General features: G+C 42.4%; 1 protein-coding gene across 1 annotated transcript in view; it reads right to left on the bottom strand.

Moving 5' to 3' along the window:
- TMC4 (transmembrane channel like 4) overlaps nucleotides 1-18191 on the bottom strand; it is a 41455-nt gene extending 23264 nt beyond the window's left edge. Inside the window, 5 exon segments of the mRNA XM_070729571.1 lie at nucleotides 2049-2134; nucleotides 7889-8050; nucleotides 8139-8287; nucleotides 9621-9852; nucleotides 18082-18191. Coding sequence (XP_070585672.1) covers nucleotides 2049-2134; nucleotides 7889-8050; nucleotides 8139-8287; nucleotides 9621-9852; nucleotides 18082-18133 — 681 coding nt within the window. The 5' untranslated portion in view covers nucleotides 18134-18191.
- Nucleotides 18192-23156: the final 4965 nt, after the last annotated feature.

Here is a 23156-nt window from a genome sequence, read left to right as displayed (position 1 = left end):
TTTTAAATGAAAGTAGGAATGTATTCTTTAAAGGGATCGAAGAACGATGGCATAGTTGGGGAAAATAGCAAATAGCCAAGAGAAATTTAGATAGCTATAGCAATTTAAATATAAATGAAAGTGGAGAACATTATCAGAAATCCATCTGATAGCACTTGGAAAGAAGGTAGCACAGGATGAATGATATATATATCAGAAATTAATGGATAAATAATTAGAAAATTTGATTAATTTGACTGAGAATTTGATATTTGATATTATATTATTTGATATTATATAATTTGATATTATACCTGGGTGTTTGCCCAGGTTCGCCTAGTGCACCAGTTGCGGCCCTATTTGGACAGGGCATCATTGCTCACAGTCGCTCATGCCCTTATCACCTCGAGGTTCGACTACTGCAACGCTCTCTACATGGGGTTACCTTTGAAAAGTGTTCGTAAACTTCAGATCGTGCAGAATGCGGCCGCGAGAGCTATCGTGGGGCTTCCTAGATTCACCCACGTTTCTACAACACTCCGTGGCCTGCACTGGCTGCCGATCGGTTTCCAGTCACAATTCAAAGTGTTGGTAATGACCTTTAAAGCCCTTCATGGCATTGGACCAGAATGCCTCCAGAACCGCCTTCTATCGCACAAATCGCAGCGGCCAATAAGGTCCCACAGAGTTGGCCTTCTCCGGGTCCTGTCAAGCAAACAATGTTGTTTGGCGGACCCCAGGGGAAGAGCCTTCTCTGTGGTGGCCCCATCCCTCTGGAATCAACTCCCCCCCGGAGATTAGAACGGCCCACACACTCCTTGTCTTTCGCAAGTTACTCAAGACCCATCTATATCGCCAGGCATGGGGGAATTAAAACATCTCCCCCAGGCTTTCTTATATTTTATGTATGTGCTTTATGGTTTTTAAATTGTTGAGGGTTTTTTTATATAATTTTATTATTAGATTTGTTCCATTGTTATACTGTTTTTATTACTGTTGTGAGCCGCCCCGAGTCTTCGGAGAGGAGCGGCATACAAATCTAATAAATTTAATTCAATTGAACTGAATATTGTATTGTTTTAATTTGAGGTATGTGAATTGGAATCTCTGTAAGGTGTGAAAAATAAATAAAAAATTATACCGAAAAAAAAGAGAACCCCACTCCGTTCTTCATTCCTTGTGCCTTCTATGTGACCTCTAGTTTTCAGGGAGGGTTTCCCAGCCTTCCTCTTCCCCATAATTTTGTTTTGGAATCACTGAACCAGAAAAGATTCTATGATGTAGATACTTTTTAAAAATAAAGATGGGGAAACTGTGCTCATTTGTAATTTCAATTTCTGCCATACTTCTAATCAAATTAAAATATAAAACTCCCGCTCCTTCTCCTAAAAACGCTGCTTCCAGTCAGACACAAGGGCAGGCAGAGAGGAAGGGAATGAAAAGGAACGAATCCTCTGATTGGCTGGCAGCAAAGTGTCCCCTGAGTCCAAAAGGGTGAAAGTGCTTTTGAGTCCATTTTGCGAAAGGTCCAGGGAGAAAAGGCAGCGCCGAATGTCTGGCGGGGCAGAAGGCTGGGGGCGTTCCATTCCAACCCGCCTCTGACCTGCTTGCAAGCTTTTTCATTGCTACTCTCTCCGAAAAAGTTTTTTTCTAACCCTAAGTCTTCGCAGGCTTTTTTTCATTGCTACTCACTACGAATAAGGATTTTTTAAAGCCCTAACCAAGGAATAAAATAATGTTTATTTATTTATTGTTAGAGTTGGAAGGGACCATGCGGGTCATCAAGTCCAACCCCCTGCCTAAGCAGGAACCCTATAGCATGCCAGCCAAATGGCAGTCCAATTTCCTCTTTAAAATGTCCAGAATATTGTAGTTCATAACGTCCGCTGGTAGGTTGTTCCACTGGTTGATCGTTCTGACCTGTGCTGAAGCTGACCAGACCAAGGCCCCTAACCTAGTAGGCAGATTTTCACCCTATTTTCCTCCCCCAAAACGAAGGTGCGTCTTATACTCCAGTGCATTTTATACTCTGAAAAATATGGTATATCCTTGAGGAAATAATTTCTTACCTTGCCTGACAGAAGGTCCATAATATAAGAAAAGTAGCTGACCAAGCCTTGTGGGATAGGATTGTACTGTTGACATAGGTCATTCACTGTAAGGAATTAAGGAGCAAGAATTAGCTTATGTTCCGACATGGATGTGGTTCAAGGGTTACATGCAGGCTTCTTATTTTTGCAAGGATGGGTCATAGTCCTTCTCAGAAAATAAAAATAAAATATGGACAAAATACCAGATGCTCTTAGCACCATTCCTGGGGAAAAAAATGGATCTACCTTGCTACTTTCAGTGGGAAATTCATGATCTTGGTAGCTGAAATCGTTTTTTTCAAAACCACTGGGGTAAATTCGCCTTCACAGTATATTTGCAGCCTATTCTTCTAACAAGCCTTTTTGTGATTTCATTTAGGTGATGTAGTCTTTGACCTTAATGGTTTTATGGTAATTACTCCTTTAGATGGCAGTGCACTTCATTTGCTATTTCCAATCATGCAACAACCCCATCCCAGCTCTTTGAAAAGCAGGGGGTAATTATCCAATTTGCTTCAAAAGGTAGTAACTAATGCTTTATTGATAGATCAATTGATTGAAGGATGAATGTGTGCTGTTCCTCAAAATATTTGTGTGCTCTTCCTCAAAATTGGGTTTATTTACTTCCCAGTGTGGTAAATGCACAGCTCTTATTTACTTACACAAGAGCGCCCTGTGTATCTGCTTTACAAGTCTTCCTGCCAGCATCACAAACATTTTATTGACAAGAGTCCGAATGGCAAGCAGAAATTCAATCAGATTCGCTCTCTTTGAAATACACTTATAATTAAAGCCATGCCTTATATTTGTAATGATGAACCTATGGCACGTGTGCCAAAGATGACACACAGAGCCCTTTCTGTGGGCTTGTGCACCATTGCCAGCTACTTTTCTGGGTTCCAGCGTACACATGCATGTCAGCCAGCAAGGCTTTGTGGGAAGATTTATTTATTTATTTTATTTATTTTGTCCAATACACAATGAGGATTTTAGTGGGTATATATCTATATACACAAAGTAAAATACATGATGAAGGTTATAGAGGAGATACTCATAGTAAAATATATCTAAGAAATAATAGAAAAGAAGATAAAGTAATAGAACATATCAATGAAAGAATAGAAGAAGAGATATAGGAATAGAAGAAAGGTATAGGAGATATAGGAGAGCAAAAGGACAGGGGACGGAAGGCACTCTAGTGCACTTGTACTCGCCCCTTACTGACCTCTTAGGAATCTGGATAGGTCAACCGTAGATAATCTAAGGGTAAAGTGTTGGGGGTTTGGGGATGGCACTATGGAGTCCGGTAATGAGTTCCACGCTTCGACAACTCGGTTACTGAAGTCATATTTTTTGCAGTCAAGTTTGGAGCGGTTAATATTAAGTTTAAATCTGTTGTGTGCTCTTGTGCTGTTGTGGTTGAAGCTGAAGTAGTCGCCGACAGGCAGGACGTTGCAGCATATGATCTTGTGGGCAAGATCATATACTGCAACAGCTGGCCTGTTGCGCAAGCAAGCGATGGAACCCAGAAGAGAGCAGCATGTGTAACTAGCTGTCTGGTGCTCATGCGCATGATGGAACTTTGAAGAGCAGCTTGCTGCCACGCACATGTGCACTGGACAGCTGCATGTACATGCGCGCACTTCCCTTTCAGCACTCGGTGCCAACAAGGTTAAACCATCACTGCCTTATATATTGATTATCCTTTCACAGCAAGTATATGTTGAGCACTGTTGGGCTTCAGAGTTTAGTGACCTTGATCTTAGCAACAGATTTCTGACATTTTGCCAGCCACTTTGACCAGCATTTTTAAAAGCAGGGTGGTTTGCTATATACCATTTCTGCCTCCACCTCAAGGCATAATAGAACCATAGGACTGGAAAATATATTGAATGTCTTCTGATCCAGCCCAAAGCAGGAATCCTCAAAATTTCCCAGGCAAATGGACGTTTAATCTTTGTTTGAAAACCTCCAGTGATGGACTTCTAGAGGTAGGCTGTTACCCTGCTTAATCATGGTTAGAAAATAGATATTTCAAGTTTGCATTACGTACTCTCTGTAAAGCTTCAACCTATTAGTTCTTGTATTAGCTTCAGGTATTACATAGCATAAATCTATACCTTCTTTCCTATGACAGCACTTCAAGTACTGGAAGATATTACATCTTTTCTTAATCTTTTCTTTAAATCAGTGGTTCTCAACCTTTCTAATGCTGCGACCCCTTAATAAAGTTCCTCATGTTGTGGTGACCCCCAACCATAAGTGTAGCACCAATTTTCCCAACAGAGCTTTAAGCTGATTGGCAGGAAGGACAGAAGGACACCCCCACTGTAAACGCCTGATTGGTCGGATTGTAAAAATGTGTTCCAAGGAGCCAGAATAGAAGCTTTAGTTCCTAACACCATGGGAAATTTGTCTTTCCCCATGGTCTTAGACCAGTGTTTCCCAACCTTGGCAACTTGAAGATATCTGGACTTCAACTCCCAGAATTCCTCAGCCAGCAAATGCTGGCTGGGGAATTCTGGGAGTTGAAGTCCAGATATCTTCAAGTTGCCAAGGTTGGGAAACACTGTCTTAGACAACCCCTTTGAAATGGTTGTTCAACCCCCAAAGGGGTCCCGACCCCCAGGTTGAGAACCACTTCTTTAAACCCATCTTACTTAATTCTTTCAGAAGTCTGAGAATCCAATCTCTAAGACCCTCACTATTTTTGTTACCTTTCTATGTTTTTTCAACACTGCGATCAACAGGTGCATAATTTTTGCGATCTTGGGAATTGATTCACCCAGTGGGAGGTTCTAAAATCTATTGCTACTGGTTTGTGCACATGCTGGTGCGTGTGTGATTTTCTGAACATGTGCAGAAGCATCCCAGGAGGGTGAGCGGAGCCTCCCACTACCCATATTCCCAGTTTAATGAACCAGGCCAAACCAGGAGCAACTCACCACTGCATTCAATCACTGAATGCTGCATTGTTTGTACCGCATTTGGAATACTGATCAGTGCAGCATAAAGTAGAAATGTCACAACCCATAGTTTTTGGCAGCTGTTGGCACATATTTAATCTGTGGTCTGCAAAACCCAGATCCATACATCTTAATCTGTACATCTGATTTTTCCTACCTAAATATACAGCCTATAACTCTTGTCACCAAACTGATTTTACTTAGAAAGGGCTTAATGCTTAAAACTTTCAAGATTCTTTTGAACCTTGAGTGTATGTGTTTGTGTTTGTTTGTTTGCTTGTTTGTTTGTTTGATTGATTGATTTTTATTTATTTGTTTATTTATTTATTTATTCATTCATTCATTCATTCATTCATTCATTTATTGGATTTGTATGCCGCCCCTCTCCGCAGATTCGGGGTGGCTAACAACAATAATAAAAACAGCATGTGACAATCCAATACTAAAGCAACTAAAAAACCCTTATTATAAAACCAAACATACATACAAACATACCATGCATAAAATTGTAAAGGCCTAGGGGGAAAGAATATCTCAGTTCCCCCATGCCTGGTGGCTGAGATGGGTTTTAAGAAGCTTACAAAAGGCAAGGAAGGTGGGTGCAATTCTAATTTCTGGGGGGAGTTGGTTCCAGAGGGCCGGGGCCACCACAGAGAAGGCTCTTCCCCTGGGTACCGCCAGACGATATTGTTGACGGGACCCGGAGAAGGCCCACTCTGTGGGACCTCACTGGTCGCTGGGATTCGTGCAGCAGAAGGCAGTCCCTGAGATAATCTGGTCCGGTGCCATGAAGGGCTTTATGGGTCATAACCAACAGTTTGAATTGTGACTGGAAACTGATCGGCAACCAATGCAGACTGTGGAGTGTTGGTGTAACATGGGCATTTTTGGGAAAGCCCATGATTGCTCTCGCAGCTGCATTCTGCACGATCTGAAGTTTCCGAACACTTTTCAGAGGTAGCCCCATGTAGAGAGCGTTACAGTAGTCGAGCCTCGAGGTGATGAGGGCATGAGTGACTGTGAGCAGTGACTCCCGGTCCAAATAGGGCCGCAACTGGTGCACCAGGCGAACCTGGGCAAACGCCCCCCTCGCCACAGCTGAAAGATGTTTCTCTAATGTGAGCTGTGGATCGAGGAGGACGCCCAATTGCAGACCCTCTCTGAGGGGGTCAATGATTTCCCCCCCCAGGATGATGGATGGACAGATAGTATTGTCCTTGGGAGGCAAAACCCACAGCCACTCCGTCTTATCACGGTTGAGTTTGAGTCTGTTGACACCCATCCAGACCCCAACAGCCTCCAGGCACCAGCACATCACTTCCACTGTTTAATGCTGCCTTTCTCCTTAGACTCAGAGCATCTTACAACGTGTTAGCAATAGCACTTTTTTAACGGAGCCAGCATATTGCCCCCACAATCCAAGTCCTCATTTTTCCCACCTCGGAAAGGATGGAAGGCCGAGTCAACCTTGAGATTTGAACCACTGACCTGCAGATCTAGCAGTCAGCTTTAGTGCCTTGCAGTACCGGACTCTACCCACTGCGCCACCTCAGCTCAATGAATCTCAGTCTAAGTGGAATCAAACCTGCTTCAGCTTTGTGCTGAATAGTTTAAATTATTAGATTTGTATTACATATTGTTTTGCTACTATTGTTGTGAGCCGCCCCAAGTCTACGGAGAGGGGCAGCATACGAATTTAATAAATAATAATAATAATAATAATAATAATAATAATAATAATAATAATGATGCAGCATAATCCCAGGAGACAGCAGAATTGAGGAGAAGCAGCTAGAGAAATTAGTGAAATACGAAGATCTAAAATCTAAAGATCTAAGATCTAAAAACCGAGCTGCAACGACTCTGGCATAAGCCAGTGAAAGTGGTCCCAGTGGTACTTGGCACACTGGGTGCAGTGCCAAAGGATCTCAGCGGACATTTGAAAACCATTGGAATTGACAAAATCTCCATCTGTCAATTGCAAATGCTGCTTTACTGGGATCGGCAAACATAATTCGCCGCTACATCATGCAGTCCTAGGTGCTTGGGAAGCGCCCGACTGGTGATGAAATACGAAATCCAGCATAGTGATCTTGTTTGCTGTGTTGTACTGACATAATAATAATAATAATAATAATAATAATAATAATAATAATAATAATAATAATAATCACGCAGTCCTACGTACTTGGGAAGCGCCCGACTAGTGATGAAATACGAAATCTAGCATAGTGATCTCGTTTGCTGTGTTGTACTGACATAATAATAATAATAATAATAATAATAATAATAATAATAATAATAATAATAATAATAATAATCACACAGTCCTAGGTGCTTGGGAAGCGCCCGAGTGGTGATGAAATACGAAATCCAGCATAGTGATCTCGTTTGCTGTGTTGTACTGACATGATAATAATAATAATAATAATAATAATAATAATAATAATAATAATAATAATAATAATAATAATAATCACGCAGTCCTAGGTGCTTGGGAAGCGCCCGAGTGGTGATGAAATACGAAATCCAGCATAGTGATCTTGTTTGCTGTGTTGTACTGACATAATAACAATAACAACAACAACAACAACAACAAGAATAATAATAATAATAATAATAATGCTTTCTACCCTTTGACTATGTAATTTTTAAAAAATGTTGAAGATCAGTGTGCCTATTATGGGGTTGCTTGATTTTGTATTTTTTTCCCAGGCTGAGCCTCTCACGGCCGTTCTTGATTGCATTGGCATAGGAATAAATCAAAAACGTTTTATACTGATTGTTCAGAACACATAGTCTGGGACACACATGCCAAGACTTCCAAGATCCTTTTGAACCTCATTCACTCACCCAAACTACTATTCTCTTGACTTGTCCAGTTGAGCTGCAGAGCTTCAAAGGCAGCATTTGGGGCAATCACGAATCCTGCCACCAGCAAGGAAGCCACAAAGTTCATCAGGACCAAGAAACGCAGGAAGTTGAAATAGGATTGGATCCCTGTTCCGAAATGGCCTTTGGGGACAGAATACACACAGTCAAAAAAGGCAAGGAGACAACCTCCTAAGCTATTTGTTCCCCCCAAAATAGTCCTTGCCTGTACCTTCGATGTGGTGCAGAGTGCCACGCCACAAACTAGCGGAGGAGAGGGCTGTGCTTGCCTGACTCTGAAGGTGGCGCAATGTTTTCGACTTCTCTGTGCGCCACAGTTGCCAACCGCTGAGCTGCTTGACTGCCTGATTCTGCAGCAATCTTAAAGCAAAAGATGGTTAAATGCGCAGCTAACATAACTGCAATTAAATACATTAATTAAAGCATAGAAACATAGAAGACTGACGGCAGAAAAAGACCTCGTGATCCATCTAGTCTGCCCTTATACTATTTTCTGTATTTTATCTTAGGATAGATATATGTTTATCCCAGGCATGTTTAAATTCAGTTACTGTGGATTTATCTACCACGTCTGCTGGAAGTTTGTTCCAAGGATCTACTATTTCAGTAAAATAATATTTTCTCATTGTTGCTTTTGATCTTTCCCCCAACTAACTTCAGATTGCGTCCCCTCCTCTTGTGTTCACTTTCCTATTAAAAACACTTCCTTCCTGAACCTTATTTAACCCTTTAACATATTTAAATGTTTCGATCATGTCCCCCCTTTTCCTTCTGTCCTCCAGACTATACAGATTGAGTTCATAAGTTCCGCGTGCTACCTGTGGCACCCGTGCCATAGGTTTACCATCACTGAGCTAGGATTATATCATTGGATCTCTTCCCAAATATCATTGGATCTCTTCCCAAATGTTCTGGGTTCCCAGCTGTCTCTGTTCTGTTCCACAAGAGTCTGGAGAAAAGATGGGGCCCAATTAAGGATGCCTCTCTTGAGAGGATGCCCTTCAATCCCAATTCCCGTAATTAGCATCCTCTGTGCTCTCCAAGGACAGAGACAAGAGGGGATGTCATTTTAATTACACAAGTTTCGATGTTCTCCTTCTCTAGAGCAGTGTTTTTCAACCAGTGTGCCGGGGCACACTAGTGTGCCGCGAGACATGGTCAGGTGTGCCGCGAAGCTCAGAAAGAAAGAGAGAGAGAGAGAAAGAAAGAGAGAGAGAGAAAGAAAACAATAGAGAGAGAGAAAGAAAGCAAGAGAGAGAGAGAAAGAAAGGCAGGGAAGGAGGGAGAGATAGAGCAAAAAAGAGGAAGGAAGGAAGAGAGAAAGAAAGAGAGAGAGAAAGAGAGAGAGAGAAAGAAAACAATAGAGAGAGAGAGAAAGAAAGCAAGAGAGAGAGAGAAAGAAAGGCAGGGAAGGAGGGAGAGATAGAGCAAAAAAGAGGGGAAGGAAGGAAGAGAGAAAGGGATGGATGGAGAGAGAGAGGAAGGAAGAGAGAGAAGGAGGGAGAGAAATAGAGCGAAAGGGAGGAAGAGAGAGAGAATTTTTTTGTCCAAACTTTGTTTAGCCCTCCACCCCCCCCACCCCCCCGCTCAATGTGCCCCATGATTTTGTATATGTAAAAAATGTGCCGCAGCTCAAAAAAGGTTGAAAATCACTGCTCTAGAGTCTATCGGCAAGAATCAAGGGCTTTGGTACCTGAGGTTGCGCTTCTCCTCCAGACAGAGAGGCATCTCCTTCAGAAGCCGGCTGTCTTCCCCTTCTTCCAGCAACACTTCTGGGGCCGATCCATGGGGGTCCTCTATGGGCACCGAGGCCCCCTCCCAAGCTGCTTCCCAAGCTGCTGCTTTTTTACCACGGAAACGTAGCGTCTGATTGCTTGGAAGCTGGAGGAAGAGAGATGGGGAGATCTGCTGGCCCCCATCAAACCCTGCCAACAGAGTCCGAAATAAGACATCAATCCAGAGCAAGTCATCCTAAGCAGTCCATATGCATCCAAAGAGCTGGAGGTATAAGCTACAATTATTTCCTCAAATTTAGGTTGATTAAGCATGCAGCTATAAAAGAACAAGGAGAATCAACATTTATCTTTATGGTTAATACCAGGCATTAATACCAGGCAGAATACATCCGGAACCGCCTCCTACTGCACAAATCCCTGCGGCCGATAAGGTCCCACAGAGTTGGCCTTCTCTGGGTACCGTCGACCAAACAAGGTCGTTTGGCGGGCCCCAGGGGAAGAGCCTTCTCTGTGGCGGCCCCGGCCCTCTGGAATCAACTCCCCCCGGAGATTAGAACGGCCCCCACCCTCCTTGTCTTTCGCAAATTACTCAAGACCCACCTTTATCACCAGGCATGGGGGAGTTAAGATATTCCTTCCCCCTAGGCCATTACAAGTTATGCATGGTATGTTTGTGTGTATGTTTGGTTTTTATAATAATGGTTTTTAGTTGTTTTATTAATTGGATTGTTACATGCTGTTTTTATCATTGTTGTTAGCCGCCCCGAGTCTGCGGAGAGGGGCGGCATACAAATCCAATTAATAATAATAATAATAATAATAATAATAATAATAATAATAATAATTCTCCGTGCTAAGTGAGCTGCCTTTCAATTGTTGTATGCAGTGTTTCTCAACCTTGGCATTATTAAGATGTGTGGACTTCAATTCCCAGAATTCCTCAGTCAGCTAAGCTATGTTGGCTGTGGAATTCTGGGAATTGCAGTCCACACATGTAACATTTGATAAGATTGAGAAAACCTGGTTGTATCCATTTCAGATAACTAACTGACCTATAACTTTAATGCTGCCATAAGAAAAAAGGTCCGAGCTTGTTGTGATTCAGCCTGAGGCTCCTCAGGGACCGGCTGGATCTCTGCCGGATCCATGCCCAGAGGAGGAGGACAGTGAACAGGAGGGGGAGGACCAGGCAGACGGGGGAGAGGAACGTCAGGAAGAGGAGGAGGGAGAGCAGCCTGAGACCCCCGGGGGGGGGGGCCTCTCCCCAGCTAGTAGCCTAGATTCATTGGATGAAGACGCACAGGCTATAATAGACATGAGGCAGCGACGTGCAGCTCAAAGATGGGACCAATTAGAAAGTTATTTCCATCCCTGAATTGGCAACAGCTGGGTTTGGGTGTGGTTCTCCTCAGCAGGGTTGAAAAGGCAGGCCCGCCCTTACAGTCTTGTGGAGAGTTATCAACTAGGAGTCCTGTGACCTTGCTTCGATTCTCGCCGTCTCTGATCTTGGCTTGTGGCCTAGAAGTCTGGAAGACTTGGGGGAGGCATGGGTTTTATTATCTCCAGTGTTGTTTTTGCCAGCAAGAATCCTGTTTTATTGCCTGGCCTTCATGAAACATCTGTGAAGCTTCATAGTGTTCCTGTCTGTAAGAACAGTTTTTGTTACCTGTGTTTGCTTTGAATTATATAAACTGCCTTTGCTTTTTACCAGTGTGTCTGGCTACTCTTTTTGGTTGGTGTTGGCGTCTGGGGGGACCCAGACAGAACAGAGCTCATTCCGGAAATCTTGTATCCAACACCAAGGATATTTGTCCTAATCATAATCTAGATTATATGAATTCAGGACTTTGAGGATATGCCCAGGTGAATAAAGTATTATGAAAAAGGCCATGAGTTAGATCCAGTATTTGGCCTACCAGTATACACAGAACCTTATATTAGGAAAATACTATTAATATTGCCTAGTGCCTACTGAATCCTGCCCTGTGGCATTTTTGTCTGTGAAAGTCTACTGCCAGTTCTATAAAGTCTTATTTCTTACATTTGTTGAGTGATTTGTTTACAGCCTATCCTATCATGGAAAAAACCTTGAGACTGTGATAAATTTCCTGTCAGCCTCAAAAATGTATGAAACAATCTGATCTCTTAACTTCCTGGGTTGATTTAACATAGCTATCTACAAAAGAGAGCAAAGTTAAACACAACGAAGTGCTGATTGTCACATATTTGGAAGTTTAAGGTTTCCAAAACTGTTGGTTAAGTAGACTGGTGCATTTTTATATAAATATATAAAATTATAATAGGAGGCAAAATTAGTATTTTGAAAAGGTTATTTTGCTTTAAAAAATATTAAGTAGCCTAAACTAAAACAAGTTGCCACTCCCTAATTTTATTCACAAAAACACCTATGTGAGTTATCCCAAGCATTCTTAAAAAAGCAAAATACAGGTTGTTCTCAACTTACCACGATAACCGAGCCCAAAATTTGTTATTTGCCCCATTTTACAACTCTTCCTCACATTTCTTTATTTTATTTATTATTAGATTTGTAGGCCGCCACTCTCCGAAGACTTGGAGCGGCTCACAACAACAATATACAATACAAATCCAACGATTAAAAACAGAACAGCTAAAACCCTTGATTTAAAAACAATCATACATCCCACACAAAACCATAAATAAAACGGGACGGCTGAGGGGAATCAATTTCCCCATGCCTGGCGGCAGAGGTGGGGTTTTAGGAGTTTGCAAAAGGCAAGGAAGGTGGGTGCAGTCCTGATCTCTGGGGGGAGTTGATTCCAGGGGGCCAGGGCCACCACAGAGAAGGCTCTTCCCCTAGGTCCTGCCAGATGGCATTGTTTTGTCGACGGGACACGGAGAAGGCCAACTCTATAGGACCTAATCAGTCGTTGGAATTTGTGTGGCAGAAGGTGGTCCCTAAGGTATTCTGGTCCAATGCCATGAAAGGCTTTATAGGTCATAACCAACACTTTGAATTGTGACCGGAAACTGATTGGCAACCAATGCAGACTGCAGAGTGTTGATGTGACATGGGCATATCTGGGAAAGCCCATGATTACTCTCGCAGCTGCATTCTTCACAATCTGAAGTTTCCGAACACTCTTCAAAGGTAGCCCCATGTAGAGAGCGTTACAGCAGTCGAACCTTGAGGTGATGAGGGCATGAGTGACTGTGAGCAGTGACTCTCGGTCCAGGTAGGGCCGCAACTGGTGCACCAGGCGAACCTGGGCAAATGCCCCCCTCGCCACAGCCGAAAGGTGGTTCTCTAATGTTAGCTGTGGATCGAGGAGGACGCCCAAGTTGTGGACCTCAGGGTAATGGATGGACAGATGGTATTGTCCTTGGGAGGCAAAACCCACAGCCACTCCCTCTTGTCAGAGTTGAGTCACATTTGTTAAGTGAATCCCTGCAGTTTTTAAATTAGTAACACAATTGTTAAGTGAATCTGGTTTCCCTGCTGAATTTGCTTGTCGGAAAGTCACAAAAGGGGATCACATGTCTCCAGGACTTTGCAACCATCACAAATGTGAGTCAGTTGTCTGATATCCGAATGTAAGTCATGTGACTATTTATTTATTTATTTATTTTTATTTTTTCTATTTTTATGCCGCCCTTCTCCTTAGACTCAGGATGGCTTACAACATGTTAGCAATAGCACTTCTTAACAGAGCTAGCATATTGCTCCCACAATCCGGGTCCTCATTTTACCCACCTCGGAAGGATGGAAGGCCGAGTCAACCTTGAGCGGGTGATGAGATTTGAACCGCTGACCTACAGATCTACAGTCAGCTTCAGTGGGCTGCAATACAGCACTCTACCTGCTGCGCCACCCCAGCTCTTTATGGGGATGATGCAGCGGTCATAAGTGTGAAGAATGGTCATGTCACTTTTTTCAGTGATGTTGTAATTTTGAAGGGTCACTAAATGAACTGTTGTAAGTAAAGGACTACCTGTAGTTGCAGGTGACTGGTTTCTGTCTTGCGCATACATAATAACCCATTATTATTATTATTATTATTATTATTATTATTATTATTATTATTATTATTTATTAGATTTGTATGCTGCCCCTCTCCGCAGACTCGGGGCGGCTCACAACAACAATAAAACAATGTACAGTACAACAAATCTAATAATTTAAAAATCACTAAAAACCCCTTATTAAAAGCAAACATACACACAAACATACCATGTATAAACTGTATAGGCCTGGGGGAGATGTCTCAATTCCCCCATGCCTAACGGCAGAGGTGGGTTTTAAGGAGTTTACGAAAGGCAAGGAGGGTGGGGGCAGTTCTAATCTCCGGGGGGAGCTGGTTCCAGAGGGTCGGGACCGCCACAGAGAAGGCTCTTCCCCTGGGTCCCGCCAAACGACATTGTTTAGTCGACGGGACCCGGAGAAGGCCAACTCTGTGGGACCTTCCCTGTGTTATGAAGATTGGGTTGCTTTATTGTAAGAACAGTCATTAAATTCTCTGTTAATTCCAGACACACTCCTTGATCCAAAACATTAGGCACACTCAAGCGACATAGAAGCCCTTTATTTTCATTTTAAAAAGCTTTTTCACTTGGGAGATCAATATAAGCAGATCAGAAAGGGCCTAAAGGTTGTTAAAAACTTCTTCATAATTACACAGTCACAGAATGGCCCAACCAAAGCAATTCATCTAAAAGTAAGATACATTGTAATCCATCTGATTTGAAAGAAAATAAATAATTCGTAAATATATCTTATTCTTCTTTTCTCTAGGTGCCATTTTCAATCTACTGGAGAAGCTTGTGATGCCGCCACCATTTTTGTTTCTCTAAATAATAATAATAATAATAATAATAATAATAATAATAATAATAATTTATTAGACTTGTATGCCGCCCCTCTCCAAAGACTCGGGGCGGATGCTGTTCCTTTTTTTTCCTCCCTGCCATTTTTGATTCCTCTAAAGCAGGACTGGCAACTTATAGCCTTAATTCAATATTGTTGAGTAATACAGAATATTTTTTCCTGTAATTTCCAGAGCCTCATCTAAACCGTGGCGTGAAATTACAATTCTGTACAGCAAGTGCCAGATGTAGATAGTATTGTTTCATTCCATTTCTTAATAATGAAAAAAAGAAACTCATATTGTACATCTAAAGTGCAAAAAAACCAAAATAAAACACCAACCCATCAACAAATTATTCTGAGACCCTGAAAGATTTTGTGTCTTAACTTTGCCATGGTGCTTTGCCCTGGGCCTTCTGCTGCAAGTTAAGTGTGTTTGCTGATAGAAACATAGAAGACTGACAGCGGAAAAAGACCTCATGATCCATCTAGTCTGCCCCTATACTATTTTTTGTATTTTATCTTAGGACGGATCTATGTTTATCCCAGGCATGTTTAAATTCAGTTACTGTGGGTTCACCAACCATGTCTGCTGGCAGTTTGTTCCAAGGATGTACTACTCTTTCAGTAAAATAATATTTTCTCATGTTGCTTTTGATCTTTCCCCCAACTAACTTCAGATTGTGTCCCCTTGTTCTTGTGTTCACTTTCCTATTAAAAACACCTCCCTCCTGAACCTTATTTAACCCTTTGACATATTTAAATGTTTCGATCATGTCCCCCCTTTTCCTTCTGTCCTCCAGACTATACAGATTGAGTTCATTAAGTCTTTCCTGATAAGTTTTATGCTTAAGACCTTCCACCATTCTTGTAGCCCGTCTTTTAACCTGTTCAATTTTGTCAATAGGTGAGGTCTCCAGAACTGGACACAGTATTCCAAATGTGGTCTCACCAGCACTCTATATAGCGGGATCACAATCTCCCTCTTCCTGCTTGTTATACCTCTAGCTATGCAGCCAAGCATCCTACTTGCTTTCCCTACCACCTGACTGCACTGTTCACCCATATTGAGACTGTCAGAAATCACTACCCCTAAATCCTTTTCTTCTGAAGTTTTTGCTAACACAGAACTGCCAATACAATACTCAGATTGAGGATTCCTTTTCCCCAAGTGCATTATTTTACATTTGGAAACATTAAACTGCAGTTTCCATTGCTTTGACCACTTATCTAGTAAAGCTAAATCATTTACCATATTACAGACCCCTCCAGGAATATCAACCCTATTGCACACTTTAGAGTCATCGGCAAATAGGCAAACCTTCCCAACCAAACCTTCCCCTATGTCACTCACAAACATATTAAAAAGAATGGGACTTTGTGATCATTAAGAGAGCTGTAGAAATTTGCACTTCGGTTATTAAAATATGCTTGGGTGTGCTATATATTCCAGAAAATATCCAGATAAGAGAACTCAGACATCCAATGAATCAAGGTTCTAGGTAACGTCCAAACTAAATCAGAGTCCAAGTCAAAGTGCTCCTCAAAGTTCCAATTTATTTCTGGAGCCATCCTGGCACCTACACTGAGAAACCTGAATCTGAGTTTCCCACTCAGTTGAAAGTTCACATCCTTTGTCCCCCAACCACAAACTTGTCACGTTGCCCACTCAGGTTGTGCCAGCATGACAAGTCCTTCCTCTGCTTCTGACCAGATGGGTGGGTATAGGATGGCCTTCAACCACGGGAAAGAATGCTTTGACTAAATTTTATGTACGGTCAAAGTCCATCAATATAATATTAATAATAATTAAAAGGAAAAAGAACAGGAAACAGGACTTTTGGCTGAGCAACCAAGATTGACCCATTGTAACTATACAAGAGATATACCCTGTTTCCCCAATAGTAAGACACCCCCGATTGTAAGACGTATCGGGGGTTTCAGGGGCGTCGGCTAATATAAGCCGTACCCCGAAAGTAAGACATATGTCTTACTTTCGGGGAAACACGGGGGTATTGCCGTGGGGGAGCCTGATGACGTCGCTTCCAAGCTCCCCGCGCACCCCTCGCCTTCGCCTCGCCGCGACGCTACCGCCTCTTCCCCGGCTTGGCAAAGCGAAGGACGGCGCTGGTCCGAAGCGAGACGAGCAGGCGGCGGCTTGCAGCGAAGGCGCTCGTCCCAGCAACCGAGTCCTGCCGAGGCTCGGCTGCAAGCGGCCAGCGAGGCCGATCGGCTCTGAGGCGAGCGGCCGGAGCTGCGCCCTCCTTCGCCCGCTTCCTTTCCGGCAGGCAGGTGGGGCTGCCCAACTGCGCAGAGCGGCTCCTCCCCTCCAGACACACGCTTCCCCGACACACGTCTGTGGCTCCACACGTGCACGCCGCTTGGAGCCCTGAGGTTGAACTTGGAAAAGGGCTCACGAGGCTCCTGTCCCGCGGCTGCCCTTCTGGACTCTGGGGAGATGCCTTCGGGAACGCGACCCTTTCAATTTTTTTCCAATGTAAGACATACCCCGAAAGTAAGACGTAGTGGGGCTTTTGGGGGTAAAAAGAAAGTAAGACACTGTCTTACTTTCGGGGAAACACGGTACATATCTCGCTATGAAGGCACACATTTGCGACGAATCCCCGCTGCTGCTGTGCAGAATCTGGCCACCTGTGCCGTAATCCTGGCCTGCTCATCCCCAAGCAACCACCGGAGATAGGCAACGTCCGAGTGGCCAGGATATCCGTCAATAAGTGGCAGAATATGCTTTCTCCTAATGTCAGTGTAAAAGGAGCATCTCAGGAGCATATGTCCCTCAGTCTCCACCTCTCCTGAGCCACAAGGGCAAAATCTTTCAGTGGCTGGCGTTCCCTCGTACTTGCCGTACAAAACGGCGGATGGAAGCGCACGGCACCGTACAAGAGCAAATGCCTTTCGATGGCTTGCTGACTCTAGCTGTCCCAGGTATCTTGCAGGAGCCACAACATATCTAGTGGCATCTGGGGCCAGAAACAGCGAAGCTCTACCCAAGGCCTCCTGCCTCTCGATGTCCTCCACCCTTTGTCGCAAGGTCTGTCCTGTCCTGTTCATCTCAAGTATTAAATCTGGGGAGAAGCCTAATTTGTGAAGATTGAACTGGATGGCCTTAATTCACGAGGAGGAAAATTCATCGTGAAGGATTAACGGAGCAAGACCTTGTGGAAAAAAATTAAGCTTTAACCACATATTATCTGTTCCCTCATGAAACTCATCCCTAAGTTCCTATAAACATCAGACCTTCTATAGATAGTGTGGAAAGCCGTTAATTTATCACCAACTTCTGCACCGGCTTGACACAACCTTTACAAAACAAGTTCACCCAGATTAATAAAAAGTTGCTCCAGAACAATATTTGCAGCAGAACTCCTGACATATAATCAAAATCAGAGAACAATAACTTCTTAGTATTCTGTCTGCAGACGGTGCAATTATTCAAGATCAGAGATGGCAGTGTGATAGGTGGAGGAATTTTGCTAAAGAAAAAGAAAATGCTGGAGATTTTTGGTTATCAGCCATTCCCAGGTCAAAACAGCAAAAGAACGTAGCCAAAGTACCTGCTTCCACTTCTCGGCTCCTTAAACTGCTTTCCCTGAAATCTTCTTCCATGCCTGCAAATTATCCAGTCATATCATTCAGTGCAATTCTTGTTGTGCTTAGTCCGAACAAGGAACAAGGAAGTAGAAAACAAAGCTGGGCATGGATTAATTATTCTTCAGGTAATATGCCCCAACTTTGTAACCAGGCAACCAATATCTTAGAATACTGCAAGCATGCATGGGTATAAAGCTTTCACTTTAATGCAATTATTTCAAAAATTACAGCAGCTCCAAGAATGAAAGCATGAACAAGCATTTGAAGTAGAACTTTTTGGAAATTCGGTTATTATACGTGGTATACAGTATCAATCCATCCATTCCTCCTTAGGAAGAGGTGAACTTATGTATGGTATGCTTGTGTTGTATGTTTTTTAAATAATGGGTTTTTAGATATTTTTTAAATATTATATTTGTTCTTTGTATATTGTTTTATTATTGTTGTGAGACGCCCCGAGTCTGCAGAGAGGGGCGGCATACAAATCTAATTAATAATAATAATAATAATAATAATAACAACAACAACAACAACAGCAGCAGCAGCAGCAATAACAATAGCAATAATAATAATAATAATAATAATAATAATCATCATCATCATCATCATCATCTTTTCTTTTTTGTTTTCTTTGACACTTGCATTCTTCAGTCCAGATTGAAACATTGTTGGGTTGTGGGGATTATGCATTAAGCAGCCCAGCTTTGACAACAAAAGCATTAAAAGCCCTTCAAGATATCACACATATCCTGATGGGGAGGAGGTCACAGTCACCCTATGACCAGCCAGATGGAGAATCAGATAAAATCAGCTTTGTAAACAAGCTGTTGCAGAAATGATAGGACTCAGACTGTTCAGAATCAAAATAAGCTTGGTTTATTTTGCGCAAAAGGTTCAGAACCGTTTAGCAAAGAAAGCCATCTAAGATCCAAACAGCCTTCTTAAGGAAGTACAAGAGTTTTATAGTCATCCAAAGTTGCAAAACATGTAAAAAGCAATGATTGGTTGACCAGCACTTGTCACTATGTTAAAAGTAAGCGGACTATCTTGTGTTCCATTTCCTGTTGAAACTGATACACAGGTTTTCTTGCAGACCATATCTAAGCTTCTGGTAGCTCTTTTGTGGCTAAGTCTACCTGCAAAGCTGTGATCTTTGTAGTTTTATTTCCCCTGCACTTGTAACGCCTCTTTAGAGTCACTTAAAGTTTACAAAGCTTTATGACCGACTTAGACAAAGTAAGAAGGTACCCAGGAGGACATCTAGTCCAACCCCACTTATGACCCCTTGTTTCATTTAATGGCTTATTTCATTCTATGTCCTGTCTCAAAGCTGTTCTGCCATCTTTCAAGAGAAGAAAGGTTGACCTGAGCACACACAAAAAGACTAATGTAGTCCTAGGCTACATGAATAAGGGGATAGAATCAAAATCACATGACATTTACTTTCATTGTCTAAAGCCTTGTAAGACCACACATGGAATACTGCATCCAGTTTTGGTCACCATGATAACAAAAAGATGTTGATACTCTAGAATGGGTGCTGAAAAGTGCAGCAGAATACCTTATGCCACCAGAATTGAAATTTTGGGCTTAGACAACTTCAAACTATGCCGCCTTTGGTCTCTCCCAAGCATAGTACATAAACCTATTAACAACAATGTCTTAACTGTCAATGACTATTTCAACTTCAACCACAACAATAAACAAGTACACAATATATACAAACTTGTTCTGCCGGTGTGTTTCAACTGCCTGTAATGACAGGGTAATTAGTCCAAGAAGACACACACCACACGATAAAAGGAAAACCCAAAAGTTTTTATAAACAGAAAAACAGAAACAGATCTCTTTTTAAATGTCAAAGGGATTTTCTGGTACACACAAGGCACAGGTTAAGTGCAATCCAATTGCTCACCCAATAACTGGGAAATTGAGTCCAATTCTAAAGTCCAGAGAGTCCACACACAATCTTGAACAGCACACAAACCACGATCTTGACGAAACAATGAATCAGATAAACTGCCACGAGGCTAAACCAGCACACTGTTCTTTTTATCTGTAGCACTAATTACAGCAGCCCCACCCAACCACAGGTGGCCTCATTTTCTCTTGTAATAATCCTTCAGTTGTTGTCTCCTATGCATCACTCTACGCATGCGTGGATGTGTCATTAATTCTTGTTCAAAATCCAAGGATGATACAGATGATTGATCTCCACCCGGGCTGTCTGCCAAACTCCCCTCTTTCCTGTCACTCATGCTTCCTTGGTCATTGGCAGATTCCATCAGGAGCAAAACAGGATTGCGGCATGTGGATGTTTCCCCCACATCCACCTGCACATTCCTTGGGGCAGGATCCGGGGCAAACTTAAGGTAAACCGCATCAAACTTGATTGCAGGAAATATGACTTCAGCACTGTTCTGTCTGGGTCCCCCCAGACGCCAACACCAACTAAAGAGAGTATCCAGACACACTGGTAAAAAGCAAAGGCAGTTTATATATTTGAAAGCAAACACAGGCAACAAAAACTGTTCTTACAGACAGGAACGTTATGAAGCTTCACAGAGGTTTCACGATGGCCAGGCAATAAAACAGGATTCTTGCTGGCAAAAACAACACTGGAGGTAATAAAACCCACGCCTCCCCCAAGTCTTCAGCCTTCGAAGCCACAAGCCAGGATCAGAGACGCCAAGAATCGAAGCAAGGTCACAGGACTCCCAATTGATAACTCTCCACAATACAGTAAGGGCGGGCCTGCCTTTTCAACCCTGCTGAGGAGAACCACACCCAAACCCAGCTGTTACCAATTCAGGGATGGAAATACCTTGCTAATTGGCCCCTTCTTTGGGCTGCCCATCTCTGCCTCATATCTATGATAGCCTGGGCATCTTCATCTAATGAATCCAGGCTACTCGCTGGGGAGAGCCCCCCCCGGGGGTCTCAGGCTGCTCTCCCTCCTCCTCTTCCTCTTCTGCCTGGTCCTCCCCCTCCTGTTCATCGTCCTCCCCCTCTGAGCATGGATCCGGCAGAGTTCCAGCCGTTCCCTGAGGAGCCTCAGGCTGAATCACAAGCACCAGAGTGGTCAATACCTGGAATTCACGACCTTACTCTGTGGTTTCATCCCCAAACCCCTCAAATTTTAATCTGATTACATCTACTGTTGACCTCACCCCATTTCTAAAAGGTCTGTAAGGGGCATGCATAAATGCACCAAATTGCCTGCCATCCCTATCCTAATATCCTCTTTTATTTGTATCCATTTTGTGTATTTATGTACAACCATGTTTATATCTGTTATCTAATACATGCTTGATAAAATGGAAATAAATAAATACATACATACATACATACATACATACATACATACATAGAAACATAGAAGATTGATGGCAGAAAAAGACCTCATGGTCCATCTAGTCTGCCCTTATACTATTTCCTGTATTTTATCTTAGAGTGGATCTATGTTTATCCCAGGCGTGTTTAAATTCAGTTACTGTGGCTTTACCAACCACGTCTGCTGGAAATTTGTTCCAAGCATCTACTATTCTTTCAGTAAAATAATATTTTCTCATGTTGCTTCTGATCTTTCCCCCAACTCACCTCAGATTGTTCTCCCTTGTTCTTATGTTCACTTTCCTATTTAAAACACTTCCCTCCTGAACCTTATTTAACCCTTTAAATGTTTCAGTCATGTCCCCCCCTTCCCTTCTGCCCTCCAGACTATACAGATTAAGTTAATTAAGTCTTTCCTGATAAGTTTTATGCTTAAGGTCTTCCACCATTTTTGTAGCCCGTCTTTGGACACGTTCAATTTTATCAATATCTTTTTGTAGGTGAGGTCTCCAGAACTGAACACAGTATTCCAAATGTGGTCTCACCAGCACTCTATATAGCGGGATCATAATCACCCTCTTCCTGCTTGTTATACCTCTAGCTATGCAGCCAAGCATTGTACTCGCTTTCCCTACCACCTGACCGCACTGTTCACCCATTTTGAGACTGTCAGAAATCACTTCCCCCTAAATCCTTCTCTTCTGAAATTTTTGCTAACACAGAACTGCCAATACAACACTCAGATTGAGGATTCCTTTTCCCCAAGTGCATTATTCTACATTTGGAAACATTAAACTGCAATTTCCATTGCTTTGACCACTTATCTAGTAAAGCTAAATCATTTACCATATTACAGACGCCTCCAGGAATATCAACCCTGTTGCACACTTTAGAGTCATTGGCAAATAGGCAAACCTTTCCTACCAAACCTTCCCCTATGTCACTCACAAACATATTAAAAAGAATAGGGCCCAGAACATACACACATACATACATACAAAGATACATGCATACAAAGATACATACACACACACACACACACATACAAAGGTGATTAAGGAACTGGAGGTTAAACATACAATGAATAGTTGCAGGAACTGGGTATATCTAGTCTAATGAAGAGAAGGACTAGGGGTGATTTAAGAGTAGTATTCCAATATTTGAGGAGCTTTCACAAAGAATAGTGGATTGATTTAATCTCCAAAGCACCAGATCGCAAGACAAGAAATAATGGGTTATCTTATTTATTCCTGCTAGAGAAAGATCCAATTTAGGAGAAATTTCCCATTAGGGAGAAGAATATCAGTGTTACACCTTTCCTCCAAAAGTTGTGGAGGAAAACCATTTGTCAAGAATTGCATAGCTTCCTACTTGAGCAGTGTGTTGGATAAGAAGTCAGGATGAAAGATCTGAGCAGGGTGGTTTGGTCTGAGCAAGTCCAAAAATGTAATGAACATTGGTATTGATTTACTGAACGAAGCAGGGAAGTGAGGTAGATGAAGGAAATAAGGATTCGTTTATGAGTGGAAGATTGTTTTACTTTACAGATGATGGCTAGCTCATTGGGATAGTCACCTAAAATTCAGCTCCTTGTAGTGAGGAACAATGGACTGCTCTTCTTAACGTGGTAACCTGTTAATGAATTTAATGATTTACAATTTATTTTATTTATTTATTTTGTCCAATACACAATAATATACAATGA

This window comes from Erythrolamprus reginae, chromosome Z (genome assembly GCF_031021105.1).
Source record: "Erythrolamprus reginae isolate rEryReg1 chromosome Z, rEryReg1.hap1, whole genome shotgun sequence".
Classification (NCBI taxonomy): domain Eukaryota; kingdom Metazoa; phylum Chordata; class Lepidosauria; order Squamata; family Dipsadidae; genus Erythrolamprus; species Erythrolamprus reginae.
This window is presented reverse-complemented; position numbering and strand designations above follow the sequence as displayed.